The sequence below is a fragment of the Symsagittifera roscoffensis genome, chromosome 1 (genome assembly GCF_963678635.1).
Source record: "Symsagittifera roscoffensis chromosome 1, txSymRosc1.1, whole genome shotgun sequence".
NCBI classification, from domain to species: Eukaryota; Metazoa; Xenacoelomorpha; order Acoela; family Convolutidae; genus Symsagittifera; species Symsagittifera roscoffensis.
In genome coordinates this window covers 34,163,854-34,190,809 of record NC_087062.1, presented here as the reverse complement: position 1 = coordinate 34,190,809, position 26,956 = coordinate 34,163,854, and the positions used below count along the sequence as shown (strand labels likewise).

The 26,956-nt window shown below is 34.1% G+C and overlaps 2 protein-coding genes across 2 annotated transcripts; one reads left to right on the top strand and one right to left on the bottom strand.

Annotated features, from left to right (window-relative positions):
• Positions 1-2,214: 2,214 nt before the first annotated feature.
• On the top strand, positions 2,215-11,664 carry LOC134843303 (protein IWS1 homolog). The gene is made up of 6 exons (XM_063859600.1): positions 2,215-3,117; positions 3,455-3,708; positions 7,336-7,524; positions 7,782-8,265; positions 10,461-10,777; positions 11,075-11,664. Exons 1-6 carry the CDS (start codon positions 2,982-2,984, stop codon positions 11,267-11,269), a joined length of 1,575 nt encoding a protein of 524 aa, XP_063715670.1. The 5' UTR covers positions 2,215-2,981; the 3' UTR covers positions 11,270-11,664.
• Positions 11,665-16,855: 5,191 nt separating this feature from the next.
• Positions 16,856-18,524, bottom strand: LOC134856685 (MFS-type transporter SLC18B1-like). Its single transcript, XM_063872955.1, has one exon. It carries the CDS (start codon positions 18,241-18,243, stop codon positions 16,900-16,902), a length of 1,344 nt encoding a protein of 447 aa, XP_063729025.1. The 5' UTR covers positions 18,244-18,524; the 3' UTR covers positions 16,856-16,899.
• Between the last annotated feature and the right edge of the window lie 8,432 nt (positions 18,525-26,956).

The following is a 26,956-nucleotide window of genomic DNA, read 5'->3' as shown; positions in this document are numbered from 1 at the left end:
AGCTCAAGTTACACCCAGAAATTATGGGCTTTTGCTCAGCGGGATATGCTCATTGTTCGAAATTACTTTAGGTGCTTTATTAAAGTCTGTTTGGTAAGACGAAAAAAGATATACTGATCCTTCAGAGGGCAAAATTTAATTTTTGAGAAGTAAAAATGTGTTATAGATTTTTTTACGTAGCCATTTATTGAGTTTGATGCTTTTCGATATCAGTTCTCCGGAGAAAGAATTGAAATCGTCCGCATATGAGGTGTGCTGTTCATTCTCTGCGGTTATAGGGGCAATATTCTATGGGGGATGACTATTCGCAAAAGCAATTGGTGGCTTGACGCCCATTTAAATAATTTCTAAGGTAGCGCCATCAGGTGTCTTGAGAGAGGTCTGTCATAAACGTGTATGCCAGGTCACAGCATATCGAAAGCCTTTGAAAGGTCTGGTGTAGCAAGGATTGCGTGAGGGGGCATTTCTGATTAAAACGTCTGTAACTTGAAGGTCAAGGGTTGACAGTTCATTGATGGTGGAGTGAAAAGAGCGAAAATTGTGCTGGGCTATAAAGTGATTTAGGCTTGTATGATGTTGACAGCTTTAAGTATATCCGGTTTGGCAAGGGTTTTATTTTCAAGTTTTAGTTTATAATTATTCGAGGGATTATGTTCTCAGACAGCAAGTAATTAAAAAGAAAAGTTAAATAGAGCAAGATTAGAGGACCGAGGTCCTTGAGTGAATATGACATCAGTCATCTGGGAAAAGTGGTTGGGAAGGTTGCTGTCAGCGATGGCTTGTTTAGTCTTTTGTGAAAAAAAATTAGGAACGTAGAAAGAGGGAGCTTGGATCTTTTGCGTCTCTTTGTACGACACTGATGGACTTCGAGTCCAATCAAATTGGCTGCTTACCTTCCACAGGCCTGAATCCGTCTAGAATTTTCTGGCGCCAGTGCGATGATCACAATTTGGGACGAATTGACGCCATTTATTTTCTTTGTCTTTTGCTGTATGTTCTAAAAGTCTTCCATTGAGTTAGTATGCTTGTTACAGTCTGTGCGATGGTGAGAAACGGTTAAAAAAATTTTCTGACGCGAGAATGGAAGATTACTCAGAGAGAGCGAGAGAGCGAGAGCGAGAGCGAGAGCGAGAGCGAGAGAGAGAGAGAGAGAGAGAGAGAGGGAGAGGGAGAGGAGAGGAGAGGAGAGGAGAGAAGAGAAGAGAAGAGATATATATATATATACACAGGGGCAAAAAATTTGGGGGAGATATACAGACTTAATGGCTACCACTGAGATACATCTTACTTCCATAGATCTGTCACTAGTTATATTTAACTCTTATTGTCGGGATTTATAGATTGCTAGTAGTAAGTCACTACCTTCTTTAATCCTCTTGAAGGGCGGCGGTATAACTTTCGTTCTTCGCTAAAAAGGCAGAAGTTTTGGGCTCTTTCCCCAATTTTTTATTACAATTTAATTGCAAATTTCCTAGAAAGTCTTTGGCTGGGTTTTAAAAAGTTTTGATCCGAAGGTTGAAAGTTTTGGGAGTTGGATGGTGGTTGGTGGGATGATTGAAAGTTAGGGGTGATTTGAGGGGCAGTTTGGAGAAAGGAGTGTTAGTTAGTCAAGTTCGGTATGTTAGGAGTTTGGGGATTAAGTGGAGGGGTTTTGATTCCGTGGGGTTTTAAAATATAGTTAACAGTGCACGAGGGTTAAAAGAAATTGTAAGGCCACTGCATTTAAAATGTATCCTGCCACATACGTGGTACCTCACGCTGGCTTGGGTTCACTTGATGGGAAATTTACCAGGGGAACTTTTATACGGATCTGGGTTGGAATTTATGCCTGAGCGGAGTATTAGTATGAGGATGAGCAGACAACACAGCCTTGCCGGCTTCAGACGCTCCGTAACCGAAAACTAGGGAGACCTCTGAGCTCGACGCCATTTGCATCCTTGCGAACCAGGAGTCGGATCCACCACGTGAAGGCGGCGTCGTTTGGATCCTAATTGCTACAGTGAAACGTTTCCTGTGTGATATCGTATATAGACATTAAATCCTAGGTCATGTATATCCCTTTAAAACAGACTGAAATCTAGAACCATCTGAAATTGCCCATGTTTTTTTGGCTATTGGGATAATCGCTTCTCTTTAAGCGGCGGTGAAATACATTGCACTTCGTTCTTCCGCTGTTATCTTTTTTATTTCAATGCCTCTGCGCTAAAAAAAAAAAGGAGCAAATAAAATAGATGCAGCAAACCTGCTTTGTTGATTGTTAAAATGGCTGCTATGCCAAGCCCAACCGCCATCCCTCATTGAATTTGCTCCTTTTATTGACTACAATCTCATTTGACTAAACCTCTCACCGTTTATAATCTGATATAGTAAAATTGAGAAAGTCCTTTTAGAAACATTCGGTTAATATCCAATTCCGCTGTTTACAATTTCTGTACGTTGTTCGTATTTTGAAAACGCTCAGCTTCGAAATTAGCTTGTTTGGTTGTGTAGACCTTAATACCATTCATTTAGTTAAAATTCCAAATGAACTCTTGAGACCTGAAACGATTTATTACTTTTCAGATAAGGATTTGACTTGTTTACAGTTACAATTTGGACAGAAGCAGATATCACACCAAGGTTCGGCCACCAAAGTGGAAATTTTCAAATTCGATTGTAGTGAAGTTAACTAGTTGGATTCATTTTGTTAATTACTAGTTTGCCCGATTATTTGCACTGATTCGCTTCCCATATGTCTTAATGTCACGAGTTCAATGCCGCTGAAGGAACCTTTATTTGTTGGTAAAGATGATTTGTAGGATCTATGTTTTCCTTTCTTAATTTACTTTTCAAAGTAACTCGTTTTAGCTATAGTCAATATCTACCAAATAGACTAAGCTCTGAAATTATATTGCAGTTTTATCAAATGATTAGCCTTGTTACACTACATCGTGCAATATTTAATCAAATTTGATAACGAATAGTGGAATCTAAATAGTCGTATGGACAACGAAAACCAAGTATCGGCAGAGCCAATACAGACTTATCTGAGCAATGGCGGAGATGAATTGTCTGCACCAGATATGGTTGTCAATTGGCATTCAGATGAAAAAATAGATGCCAAAATTACCAAATCAGGTACGGATTTAAAACTTTAAAATTGGGTGAAGCGAAGCAGCTGAATGTTCACGGAGGGACGGTAAGTAATTAATGGTATAATAAAAAATTCAGAAATATTGGAAGCTTTGCGCTTATTTATGGGGCAAACAGTGGCGTTTTGTCATTTTTACGTGTTGCAATATATTACAAAATTTTGTTGGGACATCAAATGAGCATTTTTGCGTCAATTAAGTGCGGTTCAGGCCCTTTAAAGGAAAAGAAATTGCCAAAACAAAATAGCAAATTAGCAATCAAGTATATATGAGTCAAATCTCATGTAATGAATGAGAAATTCATGTTTCGTTTACTGATTTAGAAAACGCTTCTTCCGAAATAGCAGACTCAGTTGTGATTTCCGAAACGGCAAACCATAAAAACGGTGAGCCAACAGAAAACAGTTATGTCGAATCAAAGCCGAATGGGAGACACTCGCCCGAAGATCAGCCAGATTCAGCAATGACGTCTGAATCGTTGCAAAAACCAGATAACCAGCCTTTTGCAGTCCAGATGACCACTTCCACTACGACCAAAGTCACTGTTACACAAGCTGATTCGAATGAAGAGCCTAAGGTTACTTCTTGTTTTTATTGCAGATAAAGCTACAATGTAAACGATCAGCCGGTTGCTGTGAAGCGCAGAAATGTTCGACCACACCAGTTTATTTTAGCGTAAGCTTCGAGAACTAGTGGAAATAATCTCTTAAGAGTTATGAACACAGTATTCTTCTATTGGTGTTGGTGATTTGTTATTTAAAGAATCATGAACGTAGTGAATAATCTTATATAGTTCTTGATGATTTTCTAGTTTTCTTAGGAAAAAAAATTGTCAACGCTATATTCGGATTTTTCGCGGTTTGACTTTTGATTTCTTCTCAAGTACACTTCATACCCTTTGGTAAAAGGAAGGCAAACTCCACTGTTGAACAGCGAATTTAAAAAGTCACGAAAAACTTTATATATACATACATAGCAACATATCTAATTACAAAGATACTTACAAACATACATTGATACATACCTAAACAAATACATACACACATATAGACATACATACATGATGTACATAAACTTACATACATACATAGATACGCACGTACATATATACCTACATCCATACACACATTTAACATACATACATGCATATATAGATACATACATGCACACACACACACATATATATATACATACAAACAAACATACATACAAACCTATATACAAACTAACACATATACATACATATATACAGATATACATGCATACTTGCATTCATTCATACATATATGAAACTGTTTACTTGCGTTAGTTTACTTTTTTTCCAAATGTTTGTTGGCTATATTTGAGATATGCAGGTTTTCTGTGAGCAAAAATGGTAGCCTGTTACGATTTTTTGCATGCCTGTTCACGATTTTTGTTATGTTTCACTTATGACCTTCTCAATTATGTGTTTAAAATTTTAACGTTCGCATGCAATGATTTTGGTTGATAAAGTCAATTAACAAAATACAGACACACGTTTTAAGGATCTGGGTATTTGCAGGAGAAATTTTTTTCATTTTGTTCACGCTCAAATTTATTACTTTGCGGTTTGACTGATTTATTTTAGATCAATTATAAATGCATTTGCTAAATGAAGGTATATAACGCTGTTCAAAAACAAAATGCAAATGGCGCGAACAGACGTAAATGGATTTTCAAATGGAACAAAAAGAATTATCTATTGTTTAAGTTTATGAAAAAGAGCAAATCTTCGAAAAGTTTCTGGAAATTCACAGGAGAGCTTGTGTGATTTTTTAAATTTCTGAAGCTGAAAAATGTTGTAATGTTCCGACCATTTGAAAAATGGGGAAGAAATTTGTGTTCGGTTGTATATTAGTTTTATTCTTTTTTTTTGTTTTCCACGCAAAATCCGCCACCACAAACAATCATCGGAGAGTTGATTGATACATCATATTAAAAAACTTTAAATCGGGAATCGAACAACGATAAAACAAATTTAGAAAAAACCAGTTTTCGGAATCAAAAACTTTAAAAATTCATAGTTTCTGCAAAAAATGAAAAACTGTTTCTGCAAAAAAAACGAAAAACTTTTTATAGATGGATACATAGATAGATACATACCTAAATACATACATACATACAAAGATACATAACTAAATACATACATACATACATACATACATACATACATGCATATAAACTTACTTACATCCGTACATACATTGATACATACACACATTTTACTTACATATATAGATACATCCATACATACATGCATACACATACATACCGATATACATACATGCATACTCACACAATTTTTTATATATATGCATACAGACATACATACATATACTTAATTTTATTTTTTCCAAATGTTTGTTGGCTTTAATTGAGTTGCGCAGGTTTTCTGTGAGCAAAAATTGTAGCCTGTTACAATTTTTTGCAAGCCTGTTCACAGTTTTTGGTATGATTTACTTATGATATCTCAATTTAGTGTTTAAATTTTTAACGGTCTCATGCAATGAATGGTTTTGGTTGATAAAGTGTCAATGAACAAAATATAGACAAAGATATTGATAAAGATTTGGGTTTTTGCAAGAGAAAGTCTTTTCATTTTGTTCCTATTTATTTTTTTTGCGGTTTGACTGATTTTTTTAGATCAATTATAAATGCATTTGCTAAATTAAGGCACATAACGCTGTTCAAAAGCAAAATGCAAATGACGCAAAAAGACGTAAAGTGACTATTGTTTACGTTTATAAAAAAGAGCAAATCTCCGAAGTTTCTTGAATTTCACAGAAAAGCTTGTTTTTTTAAATTCTAAAGATGAAAATTGTTTTCTTGTTCCGACCATTTGAAAAATGGGAAAGAACTTTGTGTTCAGGTGTATTTAAGTTTTAATCTTTTTTTATTTCACACGCAAAATCAGCTACCTTAAACAATCATCGGCGAGAGTTGGTTGATATATCATATTAAAGCCCTTTCAATCGGGATTCGAACGACGATAGTAAATTTTGAAAACTGGTTTGAATTTTTTTTTATTTTTTGTCTAAATTCGAGCTGGTAAAGCCAGCTAGCACGCTTTTGTTGGCCTAGTTTGGGCAATTTACAATAGGTTATTTACACTTACGACCAGCTTACTGTATTATTACGAACCTTTTTTCTAACCTAACGCGCAAATAAAAGTGTTCAATTATGGAATTTTCACTGAAGCATTGGAGATTGCATAGCATCTCTGCTGTATTTGTGGTTAGCTTTTTGAGATTAAACTGCCGTTTTGGTAATCAAAAAATTCAAAAGTTTCTGCAAAAAGATAAAATGATAAAAGAATTAGTTTTTGCTTGATTTTTGTTTGTTTTTCTAGTCATTTTTCTTCACAAACTCTTGGTTTGCCTATTTTACTATGACTGTCGAATGTGCCTAAATTATTAATTACGTCAGATCATTTTATGTCACCACGCAGAAAAAAAATTACACTAATTTAAAAAAAAATGTTGTAGTTTTTTCAAAGAATTTGGTTCTATAGAATAATCTGTTCTACTTGCACAGTAACCGGCTATTCTTGTTGATTTCTAGCTTTTTTTGGTTTCCTAGACTTCAGTGAATTTTTTCCAATTTTCTGTTGGTTAGTTTATAAACATTGCTATTACTTGTTAAAACTTCTGGCTTGTTTTTTTTTTCGTAAAGGTTTGCGAAAGGTTCTTCCGGGTCTGTGTCTGCTAAACTGGTGCTATTAAGAGTAATGAACGTAGTGAAGACTCATATATAGGTCTTGCTGATTTGTTTGTTTTTTTCAGGAAAAAGTCTTTAAATATTGATGCACTTAGTTATAATGCACTTTTTGAGTTCCATTGAAATTCATCTGCTGAAAGTGATGTAAATTGCACTCTCCAAATACGAACATGCAAATGACGCAAAAAAAACGTGGACGATTTTTAGTTTCCAAAGTGGATTTTAAATTTTAGATTTCCAGCGGAATAAAAAATTTACCTGTTGGTTGATCCAGTTTTCTCTAGTTGGGCTTATGTTATCAAAAAAGCGCCAATCTTAAAAAATCTTTTAAAAAATTTCAACTTCGAATTTCCAAGAAAAAAATAGACACCCTTTAAGCTCTTTGAATTTCTAGAACTAAGTCAGTGATTTTTTATGTTTACTTGCGTTCATTACTCTTTTCCATTGTCTATGTTTTTATTTGTAGGTTGAAGAAAAAGCTGAAACGAAGACAGAATACGTGACAGATGCATTGACTGTGAATGGGAGGATAAGGTCAGCTGGTGGGGATATAGAGGGGGAGAATGACGAAGAGGAGGAACCAGCAGTGGCTCTTTCCCAGGAGGAGGAACAGCTGCTGGAGAAGCTCAAATACCAGCCCTTTTCTGTCGCTCAGGTCAGATTATGAGCATTAGAACTATATGACATGAAATCTATAGTTAATGCTAAGTTTATTAACCAAATCGCTCATTTTGAAGTCAATTTTTAAGTCGAGATCAACTTTTAACTCATTTGAGCATGTACAAAACCCTGTCTAAAATCAAACTAGCCTAGAAAGGCCATTTTTTGACCGTTTAATTGCTCAAGGTCGACGATATTGCTAACAATTTGCATAAAAGTAGCTCAAAAGATATGTAATTTTTGTTCTTACAGGATATAGAGAACTTGACCCCAGAGCAGCGAGAAAAAATAAATATGTATCAGCGAAGAGAGAGTCTGGCCAGAGCGAACTCGCTCAAGCGCCAATCTCCTATTGGCAAGAGACCCAGTGATTCATCTCAAGGCCGTCGCAGCAGCGACTTTGCAGCGGCCAACGGAGAACAAGTCTCAACCAGTATAGCCGAATCAAAACCAGCAGTCCAAACATCTCAATTTTTGGAGTCTAATGTCGGAACGACTATGCCAGTAGCGGAAATTCGAATTGCCGAGAAAGAGCAGAACGTTAAAGGAGAAGCAAAAGCAGACGATCCGAAGGTTGAAGCCGACAAGAAAGAGAACGAGCCTGCATCTGAACAGGAGAAAATAGATATAGATTCTGAAATGTATAAACAGATGAAGTTCTTCACGCCCAAGCCTTACCATGTGTCGCTGAGCACTGACAATTCCACCCATGATTTCAGGCCTCACAGCACATTAAGTAAGTAGTAGACGCTTATAATTTATCTGCGCCTAGAGAATTTATTTTTATGCTAATGAGCTAATGGAAATCATTTCTCTTTTATTCTTTACTATGCATTGAGCCGATTCAATCAGCTAGTTTTTCTTCTACTACGCCTTCATATCGAATTAAAAATCATTTAAATTTGGCAGAAACATTAATGCGAAGATTACTACTGAGCTTGAAATAAGTTTTTGACATAGATTTATTTAGGAAACGGGGAAATTATATCGATTGCACCGTCACAGAAAGCTGTTTCATTTTCTCAATGCGTAATGTCTTAAAAGGCTTGCTGGCATTAAACATCTGGAACTGTTCAAGGGAAATTGTTTCTTAATGTTTCCTGTTCTTCTTTTTACTTTTTTTTCAAATACTGGAAATTTCCCAAATTTTACAGCCGCCAGGTTTTGATGTGTAGATCTTGTAGGGAGATTTGAACGCCAATTTCAGTTCGAATTATCAATTTTTGTTGGTGACCAGTGATGTCCGATTTAAAAAAAAAACATTAAAGTTAATTTAATTTTTCATTTAAATTTTAATTTATTTAATTGTAAATTATGAGTCCAGTCAATTATAATGAAAAATTTTAATTTCAAGCGAGTAATTTAAATTTAAAAAAAAATCAAATTGTCTAACCAAACTACTCATTTTACTCATGTCAATTAAGTTTTCATTTCTGAGTTCTACGGAAAAAGCAAACAGCCTCCTGAGTCTTCACGACAAAATTACTAAATTTTTGTTGCAAATATACTTGCTCGATGAAATTGCTTTCAATTTTGTTCTAAGTTCCGAAATTTAAACAAAGTTGGTAAAAAAACTGCTGAAAAAGAGAATTCAGAAAAAAATAATAAAATTTTTATTTGAATATAATTTTTTTATGGACATAATTGTTGACGACCTTTGCTGAAAATGAAGTAATATTGTCGAACAAATTAATTCTTCTTATTCCAATCAACCGCCTGAGTCCAAGTGGACCGAATCTCTTCAATTGTCTTCTCCTTGTTTGTTCATTTCCATTTATCACTTGAGAGAGGTCAAATTAGATGACATTTGTGCGTGGGACTGCTGCTTTAAATATTCGCTATTAGCTCAAATAGACCAACACATTCTATTTCTTCCAGTATTTGATGCCGTATTAGTATTCTTTGAGGGAAATGTCTTTTTTTTCAGAGTTGCTAATTTTAGACCTTTCCTTTTGCCGATTAATGACGGAAATGGGAAATATAAGGAAACAACTTGGACTTTGCGCTTTTATTGCCAATTTAGATTTTAACGTTAAACCCGCTCTGTTGTATTAAGTTGTGATAAATAGGGAAAAAGTTCCCTCATGTCAATACTTCACATTAAATTGCTCTCTGAAAAGTTATTAAATTTTTATTTTTTTTTGTTTTGCTGCAGACTTTGCAAAAAATGTTTGTTGGTTTCGCAAAATGTTATCCATTCATGAAAAATTCAAACTGTTCCAACCACCGCTGGCGCGCAGTGAGTGCTTTCAATTGAATACACAGTTCATGTCATAGTTGGTTTGCAAAGAATGCTATATTGTTAAAATTGTTCCGCGCGAGTGCTCAAAAATGTCAAAGATTTCTTGTTTGGCTAATCCAATTCTGAAGAAAAAAGCATAATTTAACAACATGTTTATTGCCAGAAATTGATGTGAAGGGAAGTGAAGTAATTTGAGCGTTTTTTTTTTCTTATAAAGGAGACGATAAACATGTGCGATTTTGATGCGCTTTTTAGTGGAATTTAGACCGTTAGATATCCAGACCTGGAGCTGATTAATATTCTGAGTGGTGATGGTGTAAAAAGAAGCATATTCCCCAAGTGAAACTTGGCTAATGAATGCAATTGTTTTGTGTCCCAACTACAAATTGAGTTCATTCCCTGAGGGATGTCTAAACATGGAAATAGCAAAGTATGTTCAGAACCGTGTCGAATAGTTTATTTATGGTGTTATTACCCTGTTGATTTCATGAACTCAAAGCGATTTGAAGTGAAATTCAGAGATATGAATATTGATATGGAGATAGATACAATATAAAAAAATGTTGGCTGGGTCATTTCCCATTTGCGGATATCAATAATTTTACGGATATGAATGTGATGTAGTTGCAACTTATGGGCCATTTTTGTTAGATAACAATAGAAAAGTTGTTACTTCTGCCTCATTTCAGCCCCTAATATGAGCGAAGTGAGAAACCACCAACCTCAGCGATACTCCACTTTACCATCTACCAACTACAGCAAAATGGCAAGTGCGGGAGACTTGATCTCGCCCTCAGCTGAGAACCTGAAACTGGATCGATCCCAGAGTGTCAAGACCCAGCAAGACACTGATAAGATGAGACAGCATGTCTACGAGTTGAGGATGAAGTTTTTGGGACAGGAAATTCCAGCAGTTTATCCCTACAAACTGTACATAGATGGCGAAGGAACAGACGAAAAAGACATGGTTGATGACGAAATTACAGAAGCGAAAAAGTCTAATCAGGTGATTATTATGGCTACTTTTCCAGACGCACATGTCTTATGAGCTATTGCTGTCCAATTCTTTATCTAACCCTTAATGGCCTTAACTGAAACCGTTAGATGGAATTTTTATTCGATTTTGCGCTTATTTTGGTATATTATTCTTCAGGTCTGTCCATTAAATTATGCGGATTTTTAAAGTGTTATTTTAAACAGTTAAAATTTGTTAACGCCCACGATTGTTTTTTTTTTAGTTTGAAGTAGTGCATTTGCACCTTTCTTATCACAATATGTTAATGATTTTTGTGTTGTTATTTAGGTCCAAGCAGGGAACCCGAATGCGCTGCAGAAGACTAAAAAGTCGACAGACAAAGACGCGAAAAAGAACCAAAAAGAGAAAGAAGCAGCGTTGAAAGACAAAACCGCTGGGCCCAAACAATCTTCGAACCCATTTTACAAACTCCTATGCGGAGGCGGAAAATCGAAAGAATACGAAAAAGAAGAGAAATACTAAATAAGAAAACTGATTTTTAAAAAAAACTATAATTACAACTGATATCACTTCCAACTTCCATTTTAGATTATTTATGAAGAGAAAAAAATAGAATCGTACTATTATCTGCACTGCCGATAAACAGCGTGCGGGTTTGATTTTATTTTGGTTGTATTCGGAAATTTGGTGACAGACAATTTTGGTGTGTAGTTTCTTGAGATGATATAATCATCTTTTAAGTCAATTTCGCCTTTTAACTCAGTTTTCTATTTTTGAGTGCAGTAATTATTGTTTTATGGCATTAAGACTCTTTCAAATTTGCAAATCAAAATTTGTTGGTTTCAATTTTAAATATCGGTTAGTCTTGCATAATGTTTTTCATCTCGAATAATATGTTTAGCTACTAGTTTATTTTCGGAAACATAACCGTTTTGAAAACAAAACTGAGAAACCATGAGAGAGGAACAATCCACGTAAGTTCAGGCTGGATGGAAACGTACAATTACGCTATTGGAAAAAATTACGCGCTTGGAAAAGGTTAAATTTTGAAAATTTCACCGTTTTTTGACATTTTTGCTTATTTTTTCCTTTCTCTCAAAAGCTACTCTGCCAAATACGACATTTTAAGTTCAATCGTAAAATCATTGCCTGGCAACCCTCCCTTCATAAGTGGCTCGGCGGCTAAGATGAAACTGTTGGATTTTTCTCCGCAGAAGCAGATACGCATTAATTTTCTTATCAACTGACAAAAACTCAAAATTTTGAGTTTTCGATTGTTTTCGAAAATTTTTCTTCGAAATTTTTATTTTACTTTGAAAATTGCACCGTAAATTCTGAGGTTCATGCTGCAATTGAAATAACATAGTGCAGAGTTCATCCCTGCGTAAACGGTTACTCCCCTTTTTTTGTAGAAAATCCACGGAAAAGTCCTCTTTTTGAAAATTTTAGCGAATAAGCATATTTTCCAATATTCTTCAAAACTGCCCTGCCAAATTTGATGTTGATTTCCTTGAAAAAGAAAAGTACTAAGTATCTTTCCTACATACGCAGCGAATCATCTAGAGTAGAGCAACCACTCAGAATTTAAGTAAAATCAGGTTTTTGAAATTTAAGCGTTTCAACTCGCAGCAATACATTTTAACAGTGAAAATCAAAAATTTATCTCCAGCTTTAGCTGTAACGTAACACTAGTATAAAAACTTGAAGAAGTATGAATGAATGACAAACTGGTTTAACAGGAAAAGACCAATGCAACATTTTCACAGCTGTTGTACCTGTTGAGTTTTTAAAAGCAATACCCAATGTCGTTTGAAGTAAAAACGAATGTTTAAAACGCCGCCTGTTGGAAAAAATTGACTCGTAGTCTCTTTATGCGTTACTCCAATTTCCGATACATACGCAGCAGCGAAACCTTTATTTCAGTAGAGCGACCAATAAGGTTTTGGGTAAAGTCCAGTTTTTGAAATTTAGAAGTCTGTGGGAAGATTATTGCTCTATGTTCTCGAGAACTACACCGCCAAATCTAAAATTTGCTACTCAATCAAAAGAAAAGGTTGCTGACAGCTCAATGCGGGCTCTGCCTAGATTTTTACTTCAAGAGCTTGAACTAAAAACCTTAATGACCATTTTACGGCAAAGTAAAGACCTCAATAAATTAACAAAAAAAGTATGGAAAAAAGCAACAAAAACATTTTAAAAATAAAAAATTGAGAGAGAAAAACTCACCCGCGTTAAAACAAACCGTTTGTTTTGATGCTGATACTCTGTTTCAACATTGTTTTCAAGTTGTCATTTTGTGGGTATTGGGGGTTTTGTGAGTATCGGTTCCAGAGTTTCCAGGGTATCGGGGGTTTTGTGAGCGTCGGTTCCAGCGTTTCATTATTTCAGGTTAATCAATTTTTGAGAGTGAGTTTCAGAAAATAAACAATTTTGAATAACGAAACTCTGGAACCAATTTCCAAAGATAACGACAGGAAAAATCACTCATAAAATCAAAGTAAAACATTTTCCCCGAAAGAAAGTCTAGAAAGCCCAGATTTGCTAAGCTCATGCGCTTAAAAAGAAGAAAGTTCTCTACAAAAACACCGACTAAGCCTCAACGCCCAAACTCGGTGCACGTGATGGAAAAAGCAAATCCTACTGAAACTATTGTCAGCAAGATATTTGATTTTTTTGAAATTGCAGCTCCGATACTCATGATAAGGCGCGTTACAGGTCACACAAATTTGAGGAAAATGGAACCTCTTTGCTTTTGCTCGACGAAAGGCCCACGTCGCGTCATCGAAACATGATGCTCGCCATCAAAATTTTTGTTTTTAACGACTTGCAACCTTCATCTTCAAGGAACAGCAAATCATGTTCACCTTGGCAATTCATTTCTTTTTTAGCTTCACTGTGGGGGAGTATATGAAAGATAAAAAATTAACCGATGATTGTTTCTACACAGTGGTAAGGCCAGACGCTTACAGAATAACCATAAAAAAGAGTTTTTCAAATGCTTCGCGAAAGTACTCTCCATTGCAGTAGTTTCGCCGTTGCCCTAAAAAACATTTTTGTGCTCGGGAGGACCATATTTCGCTCGTGCTACCTCTTATTATTACGACAACTCTTGATCTTCAACTGCTTTCAAAAATCATCTGGTTACTATGATTTCTAATGTTTTTTTTATTTCCGAAATTCTTATTTATAATTATTCTGCGTATTGCAAATTTTCCAATGCTTCGTCTGTTTAAATTTTTCTGCTTTGTCTGTTCAAGTTTTTTTTGTGCAAAAGGACAAAAACGCTTCATAGGCAGACCGATTTGTGTCCCAATCACACCTTGAAATGTCAGCAACGTAAAAACCACGAATGCTACAATGAAAGAGAAGTAAGCAAATTTTTCAGAACATCCCACTCACCTTGCTTTATTCATGATTTTCGGCCATTGCAGAGAAATAGACCGATGTTTGAAATCTGTTTTAAACTCAATTTCTTCATGCTTTAATTCATGCATTTCAGCGGATAAATTAGATGCCCGAATCGAGATGAAGAAATCAAAAGAACTCAGCAAGAGATGAGATATACACTGACTGTCGCTGTTGCCAGTGCGGTTTTGCCAGTAACTATTGATTCATTTGGCCACTCAGTTTGCCCTCCCAACTAAAGATAATTCGAACGACTGCGGGCACCACACGTAAGCAGCTAGATGTTTGTATGCCAACTATATATTGCGCGAAATTTCAAGATTCCTACCTTTTTATCCGGCCTGACAAATGATCAAATGATCACGAGCAAAAACTTCTGTGCGGTGAGCCCAAAATGCTGAGAGTGATAAAAATTATCTTTTGATCAGCCAATAAAACCTTAAAATAATCCCAAAATGTTCTATCAGCTATATTCATTTCATAAGGTATCTGGTATTGCACTAGTTTGCATATACGCCTTCCTTCCCAACAAATCCAAAAATACCTACCATCGTTTTTGCAGATCGACCAAACTGCTGGCTTGAAACAAATTTGTTGAATTTTGAGCAAGCAGTTTTTCAACCTTTCCGCAAAAAATACACAGAGTACATTTATTGGGTTGTTTTTTCCATCTCTCACAAAGTTACCTGTAAAAAAATCAATAAACTGAGTCTCAAAGTCAACTACAAAACAAATAACGATTTAGCGTTGGCCTTAAAAAAGCTGCCTTCCCTTGCATTTGAAAAAAATATCTGCGATTCATATGATTATGTTGTTCCAGAAATTCAGAACATATGCGACAGAATTGTTCAGACTTTGAAAAAAAAAATTGTTGAGTAACATCTATACTTCATTTCTACCTGCATAAAAAGCATGGTCCCATCCTCCCTTTAGAACCAGCGAGACCCGGCCGTGATTGGGATTGCTAGGACAAAAATTGCTATCGAATTTTGGCAATTTGGCGTTCGATCATTTTTCAGTGGAGCTCATCCTTGTAATTAGAAAGTAGTGGGCAGCCTGCAAAAAGACGCCTCTGTACAAAAACTATTTTTCTTATCAACCGAGTCCCACAAATTCACGAAGAAAAACTACCGCGAATTAAAGGAAAGAATCCGAAACTTTATGTCCGTTTACGAAGACAAAACTCATATGTAATTTTGCAGAGCATTATCTAGTTTGTGTTAAACCAGTTGATTTTTTTGCTTAATGATTTGATGTTTTTAAATTCAAGTTTTACTCCCACTCAAAGCATGTTCAATTTTTGTTTGAAAGAAGTTTTGTTGCAGTCTCCCGAAAACGTATGCAATGGAAAAACTTGATTCGTGTTGTAGCAACTCAATCCCATGACAATAGATTTTTTTTGCGATCCTAGGTTAAAACTTGGCTAACAAATCTTTTAGCTTTGCTTTTATGTGCCAACAATTCAAAACAAGCTCAAAAAAACAATTGTGGTAGAAATTTAGGCTCAAGAATTCTTCTAAACTCGAATGATTTTTAGCTTTATAGAAATAATGGAATCTTCAAATTTCTCTGCCGGCTGAAAATGTCTGAAAAGTCACTCATGTTTTTTTTAGTAAAAAAAACTTTAATTAGTCGCGGGTTTTTGGAATTTGTTAAAAGAAAGCTCGTTTTTGGTTCGAATCATTTTAACAATCCAAGTTATCTGCAAAATCATTTCCATTCAAAGGTTACGCGAGTTAAGTTGCGCGAAATTATCTGGCTTTAAAAGAACAAATTTATCTTGCTATATTCTTTGATCTTAAACGAATTCCCCCTGAAGTAAGTTCTTTTTTCATTTTGGAATAAAACAGTGTCAAATTAGTAAAACAACTTTAAAATGCAGTAGTTTTAAATTGCTAAGGCAACGAAAAGTAAAGGATTTTCAGAAAATGCTAAGGCATTTTCAGAAACTGATATGTATATTTGCACTGATGGTTTTTTGAGTTTTCCATTAAAAAAGCTATAATGTTACATTTTTTTTCCAACGACGAATTGCAAACAAATTAACGCTCCGGGTAGTTTTTCGATGCCCTGCTTTTCACTCCTGAACTTATTAACCCTCACACAACTTTATAACAAAGATTTATTTGCCACAGTATATTTTTACGCCCTCAAAACACTTTACCCCGCTATAAACTAGTACTTAACAAAGCCAGTAATTTCAACCAACTTTTGTTAACTACTTTTTGTTATTGTACTTTTTGTCATACTTTATCTTTATTCTTCAAATTTTTTACCCCCTCAAAACTTTCCATTACCGTTTAACCCGTTTTTAACATCAAGTTAATCCTCAATCTAAACGTACGGAAAATTAAACACCGCGATAGCCGCATGAAGTCAAATTTTGCATAAACAAGTTTAAATAATTTTTCTGAAAAAATTTTTACGATCTATCTTCTTTATTACAGTCATTTACACTAAAAACAGTTTCAATAAGAAAAAAATTGTCTACAGCTCAAAAAAATCTACGGTTTTGCAACTAAGCCGACAAAACATATACAGATAAACATTAAGTTGACAATTTTTACTTGTTCAAATACAGGTCTAGGCATGTTCAAAAGTAGAAGTTTCACCGTCGGAGGCGTATTCGGAAGAAGAAGTAGTCTTTAGATCAAGTATTCCGAAGAAGAACACTTTGAATTTTCAATTCATTACAAACCAAGCTATCAAATGATTTAAGTAATTATATGTCAGACTCAAACTAAAGTTCATTTTTCTAACAGCGGCATACGGGATGCCGTTTTTTCTTTTTCCTCGTTTCTCTGACTTTCTCTTTTGCGGCTGAAAGAACTCATCCTCCAAAAGTATATTCCACTAATTGCTCCTGCAGTTAATGTCAAGCAGCACATGACGAGAATAGAGTTGTAAAACCCAACAACACCAACCAAAAAACCACCGCAAACTGCATTTCCACAAAAAAGGCCAGAGCTGATGCAAACAACGTACATGGCCGATGCTTGACACGTAACATCTTCGTCATCATTGCGAACACTTGCCTGATAAACTTCAATTATTGTAGGGATAAATGTTGCAAAAATTGCAGCGCATGAACAACTAATGACAAACAGCAAAATTTCGAGTATAGTCAAGCTGAATGTTGAATCGTCCAAAAATCGTAAAAGGTAGAGGATCGAATAGCCCAATGTGGTCACGAAAACCCCCACAAACTGATAAGTTAGGACGCCAAACCCCTTGTCAACGAGGTAACCATATAAGGGAGAAATAATACCACGTCCAAGTGATAAAGGAATCATGAACAGGCCAGCTCTGGAGGCGGAAATGCCGTACTTTTCTAGTAAGAAAGGCGAAAGTGCCGACATAAAGAAACCCATTGTCGCTATGGGCAAATTGGAAGAAAAAATGATGACACAAACCCCAGGATCTTTCATGAAATTGAAAGCGAGTCGAGCTGAAAATTTGTCATTTGTTTCAGCTTTTGATGTAGTCGGTTCTGGTTTAGGAATAATGAACAATCCGATAACTGCTAAAATTACACAATAAAAACCAACCACCCAAAATGGCAGCGTGTAACCACCCCAAGAGTAGAGAACACTGCCCAATCCCGGACCCATGACACCGCCTACTGTCATGGCGGCCGTGAGATAGCTGCAGACACGACCACGCATTTTCGGGAAAAGTTCTACGAAGATAGGCACACCCGAGGTAAAATTTACACCGACCCCGAATCCAACCGCAAATCTTAGGATCATGGCTAAAGGTATGTAAGCATAATTGTTGGTAGGAAATAAAAAGTTTAGCAGGCCTAATAAAATCTGCGAGAAACCTGTCAATAGCATGCCAGAAAGAGCCAGAAGTTTCTTGTTTCTAATTGACAAGAGAAATAGAAATACCAAAAGTGCGGATGTGACCTCGCCTACTGGACACAAGCCAAAAATAATTCCATTCACGGTCACTGACACACCTCGCTTTTGGTGGTAGTTCGGAAGGAATGGGCTCATAAAGTAATCGTTTAGTCCCGGTACTGTGTTCATGCCCATACCCACAATTAGAATAACCCATTTTCTACTGTAAGAAATGTCTTCTGCAGCCATTATGAATTCTTTAACTGAATATTTTAGTCATATGCGTTGAAGTAAAATTTGAATTACCCAACGAAATGCTGTTTATATGTTTTCAGTTCATGAAACGCACTGAATAAATTAAGTTCACATATAGACTGGTTAGAGACGTATCACATTGAAAAGAAATGGTATAATAATGAAAATGAGATACTGCTCTTTTCTTACGTCAGCCAGATAAGTCATAAAAAGAAGAGAAAGTTCAATCAAAACACTCCGTTCAAGGCACGCTATCGAAGCTTCAAGTTGTTTAATCAACGGGGACTTACCTTTTGAAAGTCTTCACACGACATCTGTTTCTCACAATCCAAGATCATTGTTACCAAAATCTGTAATCTTCTAGATTAAGCTATAGCAGGAACCATAACATTCAAATCTATCTGTTAAACTGGAAAGTTCGAGCCTTATTAACTCCAATTTGACATTTTAAAAATCACATTTGGCTCGAATGTTTTTTAATTTACTAGAAAAAAACCATAAAGTTCAAATCTATCTGTTAAAGTGAGTTAATGAGAACCTGAAAAATGAGAACTGCAGTGTGGGGCCGAGATTTTTCGGTCCCTATTTAAGTTCACGGTCGCAAATTGCAACGGTCTAAAATTGCAATTTGAACGCAGTATGGTCACGGAAAAGGTCGCGTATCGTTACCTCATTTTTTATGTTCCGATCTTTTGAAAAATGTAGAGGAACTTTGTCTTCGGGTGTGTTTTTTTTTTTTTTTTTGGTTACCACCATTGAAAATGGGGAGGAGCTTTGTCTTCGGGTGTGTTTAGTTTTTTTTCTTTTTTAAGCTTTTTGTTTTCAACGCAAAATCAGGTACCTCAAATAATCATCGGTCTGGGTCGGGTGATATATCATATTAAAGCCTTTTTGAGCCCTTTGAGTCTAATTTCGAGCGAGTGAGTAAATTACGTTAGCTTACTTATGCTTAAATTAAGCCTTGAAAAGGTAGTTAGTTTTACTCAAGTAGATTTAGTTTCTGGAGTTTTTGGTGTCATTTTAGGACTTAAAAAGTTTAAACATTCAAAAAAACTTTGAAAAAAAAATGAAAATTTTTTTAAAAAGTTTTCCAAAATGTTTTTTAAAATTAATTATGATTTTTCTTCGTTTTCTACTAATTTTTCTACAAAAATGGAGTTCCAATTGGCCTATTTTACTATGTCTGCCGAATATTCCTAAGTTCATTTTATCACACCACGCGCAGAAACAACGACACCAATTTTAAAAAAGCTTTTTCATATTTTCTAAGACTATGGTCGGAACATACTGTACTAATTGCACAGTAACCAGCTATCTTTGTTTCTTTTTGTTTTCAAGGCAAATTTAAGTGCCACAAACATTCATCAAACTGAGTTGGATTATATATCATATTGAAGCTCTTTCGGTCGTAATTTGAAAAAAAATAGAAAAAAATTTGAAATTATTTTTTCAATTTTTTTTTTCGTTTTTCTAGTCATTTTTCTGCAAAAACTGGTTTTCAATTGACTTGTTTGACTATGATTGTCAAATATGCCTAATTTTGTTGTTCAAATCTGTTATCCATATCACAAAGAAAAAACCACGCTAAGAAATTGAAAACAAAAATTGTATATTTTTTAAGACTGATAGGAACATTCTGTGCTTTTTGCACAGTATACGGCTATCCTAGTTTAAATTTTAGATAGTTAACTGAGAGTTGATTACTTCAAAGTAAAAGTTTCAGGTATATCATTTAAAATTTTGAGATTTACGAGCTCCCGACGAAGAAAAAAAGAGTTAGAGTAAGAGAAGTTTTTAGAAAAATTGATTGTCAATTTAATCATAGGCGGATTTAGGGGGAGGGGCGGTGGGGCGGACGCTTCCTTTCCCCCCCTCAGGGATTCGACCCCCTGCCGACCCAAAGGGTCCCCCCTTTGATACTTTTTCAGAAATCCATTTTTGGCCGACCGACCCTAAAATTTTTCTAAAGGCGCCTTTGGCGCCAATATATACTAACTTTGAGGGGGAGCGCGCGCCAAAAAAACGCGATTTTTATCTCAAAATTTTTCAAAAAGTGCCCAAAAACGGCTTTTTTGACTGTTTTTTACCAAAGTAGAGGCAAAACAGTGCTTTGGGAGAGCTCGAAAAATCAATTTGGTTGACCTAAAAAAAAGGTCGTCTAAAAAAAAGGTCGAAATTTCGGTCATTTTGAATCGCTCGAGGTACGAGATAAGTCACATACCTTGGCATGGATTTCTACCGACTTAATCCAAAACGGCTAGATTTTGACTGTTTTGTCTTAAATTGCCATCTTTCTATCGAATCTAAAAACACGCGTTCAAATGTGTTCCACTGAACTGATTTATTATCGGAATAATATATCATAAATTGAACCTCTTATTGGGGGACAGCTATTTGAAAATATACCATTGTCAAAAAAATTTCAACAGTATTGAAAATAATTTTAAGGAAGCAAATTTCGTTTCAAAAAGTAGCTGTTTTCGAAAAAAAACTTTGAACAAAAAACAAGAAACACCTAGTTAATTAAGTTATCATTATATGTCAGATTAAAAAAAAACATTGAGAGATGTATGCCAGGGTGTGATTATCATAAGCCAAGCATTTTTTTAGTTAAAGACAATTTTGTCAATTATAAGAAATGTTTCACTAATTTGAACTTGCATATTTCTGAAGTACGTCTGTGGTGCTGCTCTTCAGTTCGATTTATGAAATATTCCATTTGAAGTGTCAGTGTACTTTGGCAGCTTCCGGGCTGATATTAATCCATCGAAATTAGAACATTCCACACCTGGTAATAAAGAAGGCCAAAATCTGGACAAACTGAATACAATCATCAATGTTTGGCCTTCTCTGTCCGCAAACTATTCTGAACACTGCTTTTCTTCTTGCTTATTAGACCGACCATTTGAAAAAAGAAGAGGAATTTTTGTGTTCGGGTGTTTAGTTTTTTTCTTTATGTTTCGAGCATTGTAAATGGGAAGGAATGTTGTTTTCGAGTGTTTTTTAGTTTTTTTTAACGCGAAGTCGGGTACCACAAAAAATCATCGGACTGGGTTGATTATATCATAATACACTCTTTTCAGCTGGAATTCGAACGAAGAAAAAATTTTTCAGTGTTGAGATTTTTGTTTTTTTTTTGTCTTTTTTCGAGTGAGTAAAGCGATCGAGTAACGTTCGTTATGTAATAAATAACAATTTGGGCTGAAAACAATTGAATTACTGACAGAAAAATTAGTTTTTGAAGCTTCGCTTAGAGCTTCTCTGGCACAAAAAAAATCCAAAATTTTTAAAATTTTCAGTGCAAAACCTTGAAATTTTTTTTTTAAATGTCTTCTGAAAAACATTTTCCATGACTTTTTTTGCTTAGATATGTTTTGAAAACGATTGGAATCGTATATGCCAAATTTTTTTTTTTAATTTTTACGCGTGTGTATAGTTCTATCCGTGTGTATAAAAACTTCATTCAGCAAAGGAAATGAAAAAAAAATTGAACTTTTTTAATTTATTTTTTTTTCGTTTTTCTAGTCAATTTTTTTCAAATGTTTTTTGTCCAATTTGCTTACATTACCATGACTGCCAATATGCCCAAAATATAATTATACGTCATATCCTATATTAACTTGAAAACAAAACTTTTTTCGTAATTTTTTTTAAAAGACTATATTCGGATCATTCTGTGCTACTTGCACAGTAACCCGCTATCCTTGTTTTATTTGCTTGCGCCTGCACTGGTAATTGTGTTCATATTCATCTGCCATTAATTTTTTTTATCATATTTAGAACAAAGCATATATAAATCTTCCATACACTATGCTGAATTAAAATTCGATTTTTCTTATGAATTTTGACAAGTTCGGTGACAAATGTTAAGTTTTTTGTCAATATGAAAAATAAATTGTGTCGTAACATTTTTGAAACTGTGAAAACTGTGGAAACTGTTTAATTTTTACGTCGAGCTAATTGCTCTTTAAACACTAAATTAGCAGAAAAACAAAATCGGGCATTGCAAAATTCTACTACAAAAATATTTTGATTTTTTTTTCAGAATCTGCAGTGAAAGTCATGCAAAAATGGTTGTAGTGTCGAGATAATCTATAATAAAAAACTTAGCTTAAACTATTCAGAGGAGATTGAGCGATGAATGAATGAATTGAAATCAAATGCTTCAACTTCACTGAGGTATCTACAGTGATTTTTCGACAAGTTTACCATTACGTTATTTGGTACAATTAATTTTGCTTTGACGTAAAGTTAATATTTCTGCTCCCATTATTGAAAATAATTAGAAATTTCAGATATTTTGATTTGTTATAGAAAATATTTTTTAAGGGTCAGAAAAAAATTGTTTTTAATGGTTGATGAATTGAAAAACGTTTTGCAAATTTCACTGCGTTAACCAAGATAGCCTCGATGCACTGTTTTGGTTCAATTTAGTTGAAAGTATTACGTTTGCGATTAGCAAGCATTGTCAAGTCCGAACATGGACTTTTTTTGGGTTAACAATTTGTTTAACAGAATCGTTTGAATCACCTGGTTTCTTGGTTCATAATGAATTCAAAAATCGACGCGTCTCCAGCATACTTAGTCTGGAGACAACAAATGCGCTTGAAACGGCAAAGCAAAAGACCTCGGTTCGAAGGTGACCAGTGCCTGGAAACAATCATCAGAAAGGGTCGAGAGTATCCAATGAAAAACAAAATTTCAGCCATGACTCGAGTAAATATTTGAACAGTTTTCTCAGTAATGAGAAAAACCTGGATTAAAAATTTGATTAAAATTTTTTATTTGACATTCGAGGGAAAAGAGCGAGCTAGCAGGCATACAACAGCTTATGTTTATTTTAGGCCCTGAAAACTTACTTTTAGACATGTGAAAGAAACTTTTGGATTTTTTAGCGCCATTTTTGAAAGTAAAAACTTCATTCAGCAAAGAAAATGAAAAAAAAAAACTTTTTCATTTTGTTTTAACTTTTAAAAGTAAAATAAACTTTTTTAATTTATAAATTAAAAAATGAACTTTTTTTAATTTATTTTAATTTAATCCAATTTGCTTACATTACTATGACTGCCAATATGCCCAAAATATAATTATACGTCATATCCTATTATAACAAAACTTTTTTCGTAAATTTTTTTAAAAGACTATATTCGGATCATTCTGTGCTACTTGCACAGTAACCCGCTATCCTTGTTGTGTTTGCTTGCACCTGCACTGGTAATTGTGTTCATATTCATCTGCCAATAATTTTTTTATCATATTTAGAACAAAGCATATATAAATCTTCCATACACTATGCTGAATTGAGATTCGATTTTTTTAATGAATTTTTGACAAGTTCGGTGACAAATGTTAAGTTTCTTGTCAAAATGAAAAATAAATTGGGTCGTAACTTTTTTGAAACTGTGAAAACTGTGGAAACTGTTTAATTTTTACGTCGAGCTAATTGCTTTTTTTTAAACACTAAATTAGCAGAAAAACAAATTCGGGCATTGCAAAATTCTACTACAAAAATATTTTGAATTTTTTTCAGAATCTGCAGTGAAAGTCATGCAAAAATGGTTGTAGTGTCGAGATAATCTATAATAAAAAACTTAGCTTAAATTATTCAGAGGAGATTGAGCGATGAATGAATGAATTGAAACCAAATGTTTCAACTTCACTGAGATATCTACAATAATTTTTCGACAAGTTTACGATTATGTTATTTGGTACAATTAATTTTGCTTTGACGTAAAGTTTATATTTCTGCTCCCATTATTGAAAACAAATAGAAATTTCAGATATTTTGATTTGTTAAGAAGATATTTTTTAAGAGTCAGAAAAAAATTGTTTTTAATGGTTGATGAATTGAAAAACGTTTTGCAAATTTCACTGCGTTAACCAAGATAGCCTCGATGCACTGTTTTGGTTCAATTTAGTTGAAAGTGTTACGTTTGCGATTAGCAAGCATTGTCAAGTCCGAACATGGAATTTTTTTGGGTTAACAATTTGTTTAACAGAATCGTTTGAATCACCTGGTTTCTTGGTTCATAATGAATTCAAAAATCGACGCCTCTCCAGCATACTTAGTCTGGAGAAAACAAATGCGCCTGAAACGGCAAAGCAAAAGACCTAGGTTCGAAGGTGACCAGTGCCTGGCAACAATCATCAGAAAGGGTCGAGAGTATCCAATGAAAAACATAATTTCAGTCATGACTCGAGCAAATAATTGAACAGTTTTCTCAGTAACGAGAAAAACCTGGATTAAAAATTTGATAAAAATTTTTTAATTGACATTCGAGGGAAAAGAGCGAGCTAGCAGGCATACAACAGCTTATGTTTATTTTAGGCCCTGAAAACTTACTCTTAGACATGTGAAAGAAACTTTTGGGTTTTTTAGCGCCATTTTTGAAAGTAAAAACTTCATTCAGCAAAGAAAATGAAAAAAAAAAACTTTTTCATTTTGTTTTAACTTTTAAAAGTAAAATAAACTTTTTTAATTTATAAATTAAAAAATAAACTTTTTTTAATTTATTTTAATTTAATCCAATTTGCTTACATTACTATGACTGCTAATATGCCCAAAATATAATTATACGTCATATCCTATTATAACAAAACGTTTTTCGTAAATTTTTTTTAAAAGACTATATTCGGATCATTCTGTGCTACTTGCACAGTAACCCGCTATCCTTGTTGTGTTTGCTTGCGCCTGCACTGGTAATTGTGTTCATATTCATCTGCCAATAATTTTTTTTATCATATTTAGAACAAAGCATATATAAATCTTCCATACGTTATGCTGAATTGAGATTCGATTTTTTTAATGAATTTTTGACAAGTTCGGTGACAAATGTTAAGATTCTTGTCAAAATGAAAAATAAATTGGGTCGTAACATTTTTGAAACTGTGAAAACTGTGGAAACTGTTTAATTTTTACGTCGAGCTAATTGCTTTTTTTTAAACACTAAATTAGCAGAAAAACAAATTCGGGCATTGCAAAATTCTACTACAAAAATATTTTGAATTTTTTTCAGAATCTGCAGTGAAAGTCATGCAAAAAGGGTTGTAGTGTCGAGATAATCTATAATAAAAAACTTAGCTTAAACTATTCAGAGGAGATTGAGCGATGAATGAATGAATTGAAACCAAATGTTTCAACTTCACTGAGGTATCTACAGTAATTTTTCGACAAGTTTACGATTATGTTATTTGGTACAATTAATTTTGCTTTGACGTAAAGTTTATATTTCTGCTCCCATTATTGAAAACAAATAGAAATTTCAGATATTTTGATTTGTTATAGAAGATATTTTTTAAGAGTCAGAAAAAAATTGTTTTTAATGGTTGATGAATTGAAAAACGTTTTGCAAATTTCACTGCGTTAACCAAGATAGCCTCGATGCACTGTTTTGGTTCAATTTAGTTGAAAGTATTACGTTTGCGATTAGCAAGCATTGTCAAGTCCGAACATGGAATTTTTTTGGGTTAACAATTTGTTTAACAGAATCGTTTGAATCACCTGGTTTCTTGGTTCATAATGAATTCAAAAATCGACGCCTCTCCAGCGTACTTAGTCTGGAGAAAACAAATGCGCCTGAAACGGCAAAGCAAAAGACCTAGGTTCGAAGGTGACCAGTGCCTGGCAACAATCATCAGAAAGGGTCGAGAGTATCCAATGAAAAACATAATTTCAGTCATGACTCGAGCAAATAATTGAACAGTTTTCTCAGTAACGAGAAAAACCTGGATTAAAAATTTGATAAAATTTTTTTAATTGACATTCGAGGGAAAAGAGCGAGCTAGCAGGCATGCAACAGCTTATGTTTATTTTAGGCCCTGAAAACTTACTCTTAGACATGTGAAAGAAACTTTTGGGTTTTTTAGCGCCATTTTTGAAAGTAAAAACTTCATTCAGCAAAGAAAATGAAAAAAAAAAAACTTTTTCATTTTGTTTTAACTTTTAAAAGTAAAATAAACTTTTTTAATTTAAAAATTAAAAAATAAACTTTTTTTAATTTATTTTATACTTTAAAATTAAAATAAACTTTTTTAATTTATAAATTAAAAAATAAACTTTTTTTAATTTATTTTAATTTAATCCAATTTGCTTTCATTACTATGATTGCCAATATGCCCAAAATATAATTATACGTCATATCCTATATTAACTTGAAAACAAAACTTTTTTCGTAAATTTTTTTAAAAGACTATATTCGGATCATTCTGTGCTACTTGCACAGTAACCCGCTATCCTTGTTTTCTTTGCTTGCGCCTGCACTGGTAATTGTGTTCATATTCATTTGCCAATAATTTTTTTTATCATATTTAGTACAAAGCATATATAAATCTTCCATACACTATGCTGAATTGAAATTCGATTTTTCTTATGAATTTTTGACAAGTTCGGTGACAAATGTTAAGTTTTTTGTCAATATGAAAAATAAATTGTGTCGTAACATTTTTGAAACTGTGAAAACTGTGGAAACTGTTTAATTTTTACGTCGAGCTAATTGCTCTTTAAACACTAAATTAGCAGAAAAACAAATTCGGGCATTGCAAAATTCTACTACAAAAATATTTTGAATTTTTTTCAGAATCTGCAGTGAAAGTCATGCAAAAATGGTTGTAGTGTCGAGATAATCTACAATAAAAAACTTAGCTTAAATTATTCAGAGGAGATTGAGCGATGAATGAATGAATTGAAACCAAATGTTTCAACTTCACT